The 11,686-nt window shown below is 42.6% G+C and overlaps 1 protein-coding gene across 1 annotated transcript; it reads right to left on the bottom strand.

Moving 5' to 3' along the window:
• On the bottom strand, positions 6,807-7,577 carry LOC109841636. The gene has a single exon (XM_020410589.1). It carries the CDS (start codon positions 7,575-7,577, stop codon positions 6,807-6,809), a length of 771 nt encoding a protein of 256 aa, XP_020266178.1.

The raw sequence follows: 11,686 nt of genomic DNA, 5'->3' as shown, positions 1-11,686 counted from the left end.
CCAAGGGTAGGGCTGCCCTACACTTATTTCATGGCCTGGGTTGTCCTACATTGTCCGACACTTATGGGTACACCTTCTGCTCGTACAGAGGGTGAAGTCATTCCCTTCATTCAGAGGTTGGAGAATTTAGACTGGGAGCACCATTACTTGGCCTTGGTACGACGTATTCTTCGCGACCACAAGAGATGGGAATTCAATCGCTGTTTCCCTCATTTCCCCAGAACCAGCTATGGACAAGCCATCGTGGATGCATCAAATGGTCTGTGTTATTCTTCTCTATCACTTGGTTGTTTCATGTGGCTCAAGACCATTCATCCCGGGTATCATATTTACCGTTTCGGCCCAGTATGCGTATTGGAGCCCTACCTGCCTTATCGCTTCGCTCGCCAATTTGACTACACTCAGTTGTACGTTGGTAATCCCAATACTCAACTGATATCTGAGGGTTGTAGCTTAATCATTGGGGCCAGAGCTTGGTATTGGACTATTGCCGGTGACACAGGTTCTCGTTTCTTGCTTCCACCAAAGAATCCACAGCTTCGGACTACACTTGCTTATTGCAAGTGGCACTGCATGGCAAACGCATTAGTTCCCAACTTCAACATAAATTCTTCAGGGTTGCGTTACATCCGGCGCTGCTACAGATCCGGAAATGCTTCTAGGTGAAGCCGTATACCAGGGCTCAAAGAGTTCTTACATGCTAAAGAGAGTGCTGGGGTAGAGGAAACTACTCCTCCTAGCCCTCATGAGACTCAGGAAGAGATAGACGCGGCTCTAAATGAGAGTGTATCTCATAGATCTCCTCGTGTTGACGAATATGGAAGCCACATGCATGCTGCTTCTGACATAGGAGATGCTCTTAGAGATGGAGCAAATCTTGGTGGATTTGAGGATTTCGCCCCCATGGACGAACCTTGTGAGCCTCCTCCACATGGATCTACTGCTGAAGGCTCTCATCAACAATCCTCGGTTCTTGAGGAACCACATCCCGACAAAGGGATCACTGGTATGCCAACTTTAACTTATCTTAATTTTGATTTGTTTCCCTCTGATACTTCTTATTCAGAACAAACTGCAGAAGAAGAGGCCCCGAGACAAGTGGGGGAAAAGTCTAAGGAAATTGGGCTCTTATTCAGAACAAACTGCAGAAGAAGAGGCCCCGAGACAAGTGGGGGAAAAGTCTAAGGAAATTGGGCGAATGCGCAAGTCTAAAGAAGAGGCCCCGAGACAAGTGGGGGAAAAGTCTAAGGAAATTGGGCGAATGCGCAAGTCTAAACGCGTCACCAAAAGACCAAGGCGTAATATTTCTCCACCCATGACTCCTTTGATAGAGTCACTCGGTGTTGAGACGGATTTGGAACTTGAGGATGAGATTCCTTTAGCTCAACTCTGCTCTGGATTGCGTCCGGGGCCGAGTACTCACATCGAAGACACTCCTATTGATCCTGGTAAGATAGACATATAGTCATTTACCTTTCTGAATTTTTAAGGTACTAACAACTTTGTTCGTCGTGCTTAGTTATTTTCACAGATTCCATTGCCTTTACCGATGTAGTATTGAGGCGGGACCAGCTTCTGATGACCCTACTAAAAGTAGGATGCCTCCAAGTTTAGCTATGGAAGCAGGCACAGCTGATAATCCGACTGTTGATCCTGAGGAAACTGAGGGAAATGAATCTGCACCAACCGCCATAGCTAAAGCTGAAGCCACTATGGATATAAGTGTTGTGTCTACCAGTTCCATTACGACGACCGAGACTTGCGTTGTACCAAGTACTGCAATGGTTGCTTCAATTATTGACACTCCCATTGTGAGCAATGCACCGCCAGTTTTCACAGCAGCTAGAGTTTCTTCTGCCGCTCCTCATGCAACAGTGTCCTCTAGTAGTTCACATACCTCTCCTACTCTTTTAGCGAGAAATTTCACCGTATCAAAAATATCAGAGAACTTTCTCAGCATTCTGAGAGAATCTTCCGCTCAGGTCTTAGATCATGGAGGGGACTTCGTGGGGGTTAATGAGGTGCGGGTACCTTTCTTGGACTTGATGAAGAATTTGACCTCCGACTTTGCAGTATTACCGTATTGGTTGCACCTGACCAAGGTTGAAGACCTTTTCAATCAATGGCAAGATCGTCGATCTCGATCTCTTTACCCTTTAGCTGAGGAACGGGCCATGCAAACTATGCGGCAAAGGGATGACTCCTTATTTCAACTTAACCGTCAATTGCTGGAGACCAAGCAACGGATTAAGGAGTTTAAAGAGATCGAAGAGAATTTGTCTCGTGAAGGTAGAAAGGTTGCAAGCATTGAACTTCAAAAGCAACATCAAGTCAACCATCTTCAAGCTCAACTTAAGGCTCTTCAGGCCCAATTGGCAGAGGCCGAAGCAGAGTTGGCGGGCATGACAGACATGAAGTAGACATTGGCTTCAAAACAAATGCAGCATCAACCCTTGCTTCAAGCCGAAATTGATCGAATGGAGCAGCTAGAAAAAGTTGTAAATGACATGAGCGTCTATCCTGATGAGGAGCTACGTAGACATGCTTTGGCTGAAGTTGAGGCAGAAAACCAGGAGTCCATAGCTAAGCTCACTGAGGAGATTCGTTAGATTGCTGGATCCATTTAGCTCCATTTTCTTTATCGGACTTTTGTAGCCCCCTTCCTCACATTTTTTTTATTTATATATAAGTAGAATTTCGGATGTCTTTGTTCACTAACTCTACTTTGCACTTTAATGCATAATCTAATGCCAAAGTTCATGAACTTCGTTGCTTTGCGATTTTAAGACTTGAAGTACGAACCTTGTTACTCTGATACGAGGTTGGATTCAAATTCCAATTCGTATTTGACATAACGAGATTCTAGTCTCGTTCAATTAAACCTCGGCGTTTGAACCCAATTAGCGGAATGACCTTCATGGAAGACGAGGTTCAAATCCAATTTCAATCGAGTTTCAATACTTGAGTAGAATCAAAGGAACGACCTTCGTCGATGACGAGGTTCTGATCCAGTTTTGATCAAATCTCAATACTTGAGTCTAGTTAGAGGGACGACCTTCGTCGAAGACGAGGTTCGGATCCTAATTCAATCAAGTCTCAACACTTGAGTCTAATTAGAGGAACGACCTTCGTCGAAGACAAGGTTCGGATCCAACACATGAGTATAATTAAAGGAACGATCTTCATCAAAGATGAGGTTCAGATTCTATTTTAATCAAGTCTCAACACTTGAGTCCACTAGAGGGATGACCTTCGTCGAAGACGAGGTTCGAATCCACTTTCGATCGAGTTTCAATACTTAAGTCTAGTTTGAAATAGCAACCCTCGTTATTTTTAACTTAGGAACGAGAATAAATCTCATTGAACGACGTGACAACTTTCAACAGTTCCAAGACTGTTGATCCACAAGAATCCGTCTTTTCATCTCGTTAACGTTAAGTCTTGAGTACTTAATGCGTCGTTTCGAGCTACGTTTTCTTTGGCGTTAATTATGAATGCAATTGATGGCGTCGCTTTGTTCACAGCACCCTTTGGCGGTTCGGTGCTTAGGGATTCGTGTAACGAATCCTAGCCACTTTGTTGGCTCCTTCGCCTATAAATAGGCAGCCACTTTTCGAATGTTGGCTCCTTCGCCTATAAATAGGCAGCCACTTTTCGAAAGGATTCATCTTCCTCTTTTGTGCCTTGTTTCCAAAAATGATTCAGAGGAAACGAACCATTTTAAGACTTCCACCTTTGCTTCCTATTAGACTCCTAGCTCCGACAATCGTCGCCGGTGAGGTAGGCAAAGTTGATGACTTTGTCACTTCAAGTAACTCTTCTGACCCGATCCCTGATCTCTTGGTCTTTGTAGTAGCTCGCTCATTTGAGGATTTCTCAATGTTCCAGAGTCGAAATTAGGATATATTTTGACAACTTGTTGGACTTTTGAATGTAATCTCGAAGAGATATCTTGAATTCAAATATGCTTGCTGTTTCGACATGTCATGCACCCCCAAGCATATAGTCTTTTCTCTGGACTTCGGTCTATGTGGCAACTTCACAGACTCAGTGAAGTGCCTCTTTTCGGAGGAGTCAGCAATAATGTTAGAGTTGCCTTCATGTTCTGTGGAGATGGGAGAAGTGCTGATCCTATGGTCAGAGCTTGTGGTGTTTTAATTAGTAGTTAGTTTACCCAAGTAGGTAAACGTGTGCTACAAGCACCAAAGCTAAAAGTTGGGTATGGGGAAGACTTCATGTCCAGGAATGGAAGATGAAACTTCAACAACAAGACAACGAGTTTGTTGCGGACGAGGCTCGTAGTGCAATCTCGAAGGTCGTCAAAAACTTGTAACTGAACTTCGTATTGTAGTCCGAATGTCGTCAAAAGAACTTGTAACCGAACCTCGTATTGTAACTAAAAGAACTTGTAACTGGACCTCGTATTCTAGTTCGAGTATTCTAAGTTCAATCTATGTACTTTGAGTTTCTGTATCTTCAATTATATATGAATAAAATTTATATTTTATCCACATATTGTTCTCTTACATAACTGAAGCTTTCTAACTTAGGATTTTTAGCAAACCCTCAGCTGTCAATGGACTTGGTTGTCTTTACCAACTGCCGTTTGAGTTGGACTAGTCATACTTTTCCCCTCAGTATGATGAGTTGTCAAAGAGTTCTTCTTAGACTTCAATGCTAAGATTTCTCTTCTATCTTTAGTCTCTTTTAGACTTCAGGTCAAATGTGTGATAACGAGGTTCAAAATATAACTAAGTATTAAGGACGAAGTTCAACACGTGGCAGACTCGTCGGGAAAACGAACGTCATTTGGGGAAAATGACGATGTTAGGATGATCAAGTCATTCAATGGCTTAGAATAACAACGACAAAGAAAACAAAGGCACATCACTTGGTAGGCCTAAGTTAGGAAAACGAACGTCATTTGGGAAAATGACGATGTTAGGAAAATCACATCGTTCAGTGACTTTAGAAGTATGACGATGTTGGAAACGAAGACACATCACTTGGTAGGCCTAAGTTAGGAAAACGAACGTCATTTGGGAAAATGATGACGTTAGGAAAATCACATCATTCAGTGACTTTAGAAGTATGACGATGTTGGAAACGAAAGCACATCACTTGGTAGGCCTAAGTTAGGAAAACGAACGTCATTTGGGAAAATGACGATGTTAGGAAAATCACATCGTTCAGTGACTTTAGAAGTATAACAATGTTGGAAACAAAGGCACATCACTTGGTAGGCCTAAGTTAGGAAAACGAACGTCATTTGGAAAAATAACGATGTTAGGAAAGCAACACATCACATAGTAGGTTACTATTAGAAGGCCATCACAATTAGAGGTAGAATTAACACAGTGATAGTCCCACTATCCTATTGAAGAGGATTAGTGAGGGAGATTTGGAGGAGATGAAATAAAGAAATCATTACCTTTATTTGCTTCTTCTCACGCGGCAAGGTACATTTGATGATGAAATTTACGGGTAATATTTCTTCAGAAAGTTACCGTTGATAGGCATCATAAGTTTGTCGCCATCTTGAGTGATAAGACGATAGGCTCCATTTGAGTAGACTATTTCTACTACAAATGACCCTTCCCATTTTGGCTCAAACTTTCCTTTCTTCTTGGAGTTTAAAATCATTGGGCACTGAGCCACAAGAACCAAGTCGCCTTCCTTAAATGTGCGGTATTTAACCTTCTTATCAAATGCTCTGGAAATTCGAGCTTGATAAAGCTCAATGTGCTGCTAAGCCAATAGCCGCTTTTCATCAAGCGCTTCCAATTCTTTAAGACGTCGGCGATGACTCTCTTCCGTCGTCATACCAATTGTGAGTGCTATCTGCAAAGAGGGAATTTGGATTTCTAATGGTAATACGGCTTCACATCTGTCTACCAAGGAATATAGCGTTGCTCCTGTCGGCGCTCGAACCGTTGTGCGATAAGCCCACAAACTCTGACCCAATTTCTCGTTCCAATCTCTTTTGTTCGTTGAAACCACTTTAGTGAGAATTCTGATGATGGTCTTGTTAAATGCTTCTGCTAACCCTTTAGCAACAGGATTATAAGCCGTTGAAGCTAAATTCTTGATCCTAAATTTGTCACAGAATCGGGTGAAGGCTTGGCTAATGAATTGGAGCCCATTGTCATGAATGATACGTCTCGGAACATCGTACCTATATACGATGTGATGTTTTAAAAATTTAACAACATCACTCGTTTTGACTTCTCTCAATGGGATTTCTTCTGTCCATTTAGAAAAGTAATCAGTTATCGCCAAAATGAAGTGATGTCCTTTGGAAGAGGATGGTGTCACTGGGCCAACAATGTCCATTCCCCACATTTCGAAAGGCCATGAAGTGGTTGAAGGATGAAGAAGCTCAGGTGGTCGATGCATGTAATTAGCATGTATCTGATAGGCGTGGTATCGTTTGGCATAAGCAACAGCATCTTGTACCATATTAGGCCAATAATAACCCAATCTGTGTAGTCGGTCCCACAACTTAGGACCGGGCTGATGAGCTCCGCAGATGCCGTCATGAGCCTCTTTAAGGGCCTCTTTTGCTTCTCTATTTGACAAACAGCGAAGCAAAAGTCCATCGTACGACTTTCATACAAAATCTGGGATTGAGAATCATAGTAGAATCTAGGCGCTCGTCTACGAATAGATTCTCTTTCTTTGATGTCTTCAGGTAATAAGCCGTATAAGACATAATCGATGATCGAAAATCACCAATCTTTAGGTTCGAGTGTTGACGGTTCCGCTTCAACTGCATTGATCTGCACTGCATACTTTGATTTGAATAATTATCTGCTTGTTACTGTGACCTGCTGGGTAGTCCCTTTAGGTAGAGCTAAAGTAGCCGCAAGTGACGCCAATGCATCAGCATATGTATTCTTACGACGGGGTATATGGTCAATATAGAAGCCCTCAAAGGAATAGGCCAATGCGATTGCTGCGGCATGGTAAGGAATGAGATCTTCATTCCTAACCTCATATTCTCCCTTCATTTGATTAACAATGAGTTGAGAATCACCGTATGCTTCTAAACGTTTCACCCCCAACTGTTTGGCTATATCCAAGCCAACCAACAAAGCATTGTATTCTGTCACATTGTTAGAATACGGCTCTGTTAGAGAAATGACGCATAGGAGTATGTGGTTTTGGGGAGAGATAAAGACAACCCCCACTCCAGCTATAACCCGACCAGTAGAACTTGTCCTTACTGCACCATCGAAGTACAATTGCCATACTTGTTCTCTAGAGACGACGTTTGCTTCATACGTCTCATCAGGTTGCCATACTTGTTCTCTAGAGACGACGTTTGCTTCATACGTCTCATCAGGTATGTCCTGGTATAATTCAGCCTTTTCTCTTAGCGGATGATTAGCCATAAGGTCATAGATAGCCTGACCTTTCACTGCTTTTTGAGGTTTGAAGTGGATGTCATATTGGGAAAGCAACAAAGCCCACCTGGCGAGTCGCCAGTTCAATGCACTAGGCTGTGTCATGAATACCTGAATAGGATTGACCTGAGAAATGACATGTATGATTTGCCCAACCAAATAATGTCGCATTTTCTAAACTGTGAAGACCATCGCTAAACATTCCTTCTCAATGAGAGGATAACGAGGTTCAGCACCCGATAGTGTCCAACTGAGATAGTAGACGGCTTGTTCATGGCCATTTTCATCATCTTGTGCCAAGAGTCCTGCTAATGCATGATCTGTAGCCCGAATATATATCAAGAAAGGTTTACCTGATTTTGGTGTGACCAATATCGATGGATTGGAGAGATATTGCTTAATCTCCTCGAATGCTTTTTGGCAAGCCTCGTCCCACATAAAAGATACTCCTTTCTTCATTAATTTTGAGAATGGTTGGCATTTCCCGGATAGGTTAGAAATGAACCTGCGAATATACGCCAATCGTCCTTGTAAGCCTTGAAGCTCCTTAAGATTCCTGGGAGGTGGTAGCTCTTGGATGGCCTTGGCTTTATCTGGGTCCAAACGAATTCCGTTAGCCGTGACTACGAACCCGAGAAATTTACCACTAGCCATTCCTAAGAATGACTTAGTTGGATTCATCTTGAGCTGGTGCGCCCGCATAAGATCAAACATTATTTTCAAGTCGTGTAAATGGTTTCCCTTGTCACGACTTTTGACGACCAAGTCATCAACGTAACATTCTATAATCTTTCGTAGATGTTTTTGGAAGATAGAGGTCATAGCGCGTTGATAGGTGGCGCCCACATTTTTCAACCCAAAGGGCATTACTGTATAATAGTATATCCCTGAAGGTGTTCGAAAGGATGTATGCTTTTCATCATCAGGATACATTTTGATTTGGTTGTATCCTGAGAATCCATCCATAAAGGACAACCTCTCAAACCCACACGTATTGTCAATAATGACGTCCGTGATAGGTAACGGAAAATCATCTTTAGGACAAGCCGAATTCAAGTCATGGAAGTTGATGCACACTTGAATCTTCCCGTTCTTTTTTAGGACAGAGACAATGTTGGCCACCCAATCATGATGTTGCTCTTTACGGATAAATCCTGATTCGATGAGCTTTTTGACTTCAGCTTCAATTGCTTCCATGATTTGGGGCCGAAATCGCCTTAGCTGTTGTTTAACAGGCTTAATATCTGGTTTGATATTTAATCGATGCATAGCCACTTAGGGATCAATCCCAGGCATATCCTCGTAGTTCCAAGCGAAGACATCAATATACTCTCGAATTAGGGTAATGAGGTCTTCTTTCTCTTCTGGTGATAAACTATCACTTATGAATATGGGTTTTGGATTAATCTCATCTCCCATGTTCACCTGAATCACCTTGTCATTAGTAGGGGGTTCGCATTGTTCAAAATGGTGTTCCCACTGTATACCGAGCTATCGACTTAATGGATCGTCAAACAAAAGTAATTGATCATCTTCCTGATTCTTTATCAAAGATATTGAGGTCATGTTAGCCATGAGTACTTTGAATACAGCTCCTGTACTGGTATCAGATTCCCAGTAGTTGGACTCGGAAGACGAGGTGAAAGAATCATCGTCTGACTCTCCTTTAGTTCCGAAACGCAGCATAAATGGTGGAGATTCATAACCCAATCCACTACGAGTTTTGTGATAATAATCTTCTGGCTTTCCTTCCAGGACATACGCAGATCGTATTGGTGTCCGGATCCCTCTGCCGAAATTTAAACCCTGTTTATGAATGAAATCATATCCCATATTCTTCATAAGGCTTCGGGTTGTTGGAGTAAAGTATGAAAATTACGGATCCCTTTCCTCTTTCACGGATTCCTCCAAAATGGTTTGCACCGGGCCATTACTCTTTCCAAAGATAATGTCTTTTTGACCGTTAACCTTACCCGGTACTATGAAGACTGCTTGCGAAGATTCGGTTTGTCGCCGATTTGTCACAAAAGACGACTGAATCGGCATGTACAAGTTTGATTCAGCATATAATTTGGATAGCGGATCCGCCATCACATCAGCGTTTATACCTGGCATGTTAGGATTTAATTCCACACGCGAGAAGTAAGCTAAATCATTATTATTAAAGATAACTTTGCTGTCTTTATAGACAAGATCATTTACATCCAGATCTTCAAGACCGATTACAACGTTGTAAGATGGAACAATCAAATTGTTATGGATCCATGGTCGACCCAGTAACATGTTGTAAGATGTCTCTGCGTCGATGACGTAAAAAGTGACATCCGTCCTCAAGTCACCCATCTGGCATTTGAGTTTGATTTTGCCAAGGGGACGAGTATTAGAGGTATTGAAGCTATATATGGTGGTGCTCGTCATTGATAAACGATGTAGAGGAATTCCAAGGTGATGAACGAGCCGCAATGGAATGATGCTCAAAGCAGAACCAGGATCAACCTGAATTCTGTCTACCCGAATAGAGCCGATGTACCCTGTGAAGTACAATGGTCTATCATGTTTCGGGTTCCCCGAATAGAGCCGATGTACCCTGTGAAGTACAATGGTCTATCATGTTTCGGGTTCCTCACATGCATGTATTCTTGAGAGAAGGTGATGCATGGTATTCTTCTTCGAAAAACTTGACAACATTGAGGACAAGCTTCTTCCAGCGTTGCTCCGGCTGGATTTGGTAGAAAATGAGTGAGGAAAGCCTCGTTATCCGCTAATGCTTCACGAAGAGCTTCTCTTGTTGATCGAGATAAACGTAGGAGCTCAAACAAGGTAATCCTTGCTGAGATGTTGGCTAACTGAGCCAGCACATCAAACCGAAAAGGATCATTCGAACTCTCCGGCACATCTTTCCTGAGTGCTTTGTTGTAATGAAGTTCCTTTGGTTGAGTTTGCTCCGCTACTTCTTTCCCTGGTCTGGGTGGTGTAGCCACTGTTTCGGAATATTTCTTCAAATACTCTTTTCCTCCGCGGGTTCCTGACACCTGTACAGGCTGTGCAGCGAAGGCTGGTTGTTCATCCTCAGAACTGCTGAGTGACGTAGTTTCAACCCCCTCATCTGGAACGATTGAAACGACGTTGCAAGTTCTTCGCGTGGCTCTAGGCTTCTTTGAGTTTGCCGATGTCCACTGCTCGTCCATTAATAAGTCAGGATGAACCCACATCAATTCGCCCTTAGGAGTAGTGTAAGGGACCATCCCCTTCTCTTTCTTCTGATGCGGGTCGAAGTTCACCACCCTCGCCTCCGCTTGAGGAATTGGTTGCACGCCATCTTGTATTTGTACTTCGGCGAAATCCCCAAATTGAAGCAAAACCATATTTGCAGACACCTTCTTTTGCTCAGCTTGAAGGGTCATCACACCTGCGTCTAATAAAGCTTATTTGCAGACACCTTCTTTTGCTCAGCTTGAAGGGTCATCACACCTGCGTCTAATAAAGCTTGAATCTTATCTTTCAGGATGTAACAAACTTTAGTTGGATGATGCACCATCCTGTGGTACATGCAAAAGTTAGGATCATCAGTCCTTGATACTTCTGCGTTCCGCTTCACCTCTGGTAGCTTGATCTTATTCATCTTGATTAAAGATGTAAGAATAGAAACCACATGTTCATCTTTGAAATCATATTTCTTCTAAAAACAATTGTCGGATGTATTCCCTTTTTGTTTGGTAGAGGATTTCGGAGATGGAGCTATCTCAACAGCCAAGGCGTCTTTTCCCTTCGATTGTTTCTGGGCATTATAGTTACCTTTACCACCTTCCTTTTTAGGCTGGGATTCTTGAGGTTCTTCAGCACTTATCCTCTTGAGCATGTTTTCTACTTGCTCTCCTTGCCAAACCAAATCTTTCCATGAACGGGCCTCAACAGTGCCCATCTTGGATAGGATATTGATAGAAAGATTGTTGCGACACATTTTCATGAGAGTAGCTTCAGAAACTTGATCGCGTGAATGCAACGATCGATTTCTGAATCTCCTAACGAAGTCACTGATCGACTCCATTTTCTTCTGTTTCTCGGGCAATAATGTAGCCATAGACACTTCAGTGTTATCGTCGAAGATCAGGCTAAGAAAAGCCTCTCTAAATCTCTCCAACTCTAGATTGACCCTGGTTCAAGTCTGCAGAACCATTCAAAAGCCACCCCCTTTAGAGTACTAATGAAAAGTCGAGTCATAATAGGGTCATTACCCACTATATGACCGGTCTGTGCTTGGAAATAATAAATATGTTGGG

Source organism: Asparagus officinalis, chromosome 5 (genome assembly GCF_001876935.1).
Source record: "Asparagus officinalis chromosome 5, Aspof.V1, whole genome shotgun sequence".
Taxonomy (NCBI): Eukaryota; Viridiplantae; Streptophyta; class Magnoliopsida; order Asparagales; family Asparagaceae; genus Asparagus; species Asparagus officinalis.
Note: the sequence above shows the minus strand (reverse complement) of the source record. Positions and strands in the feature narration are given on the sequence as shown.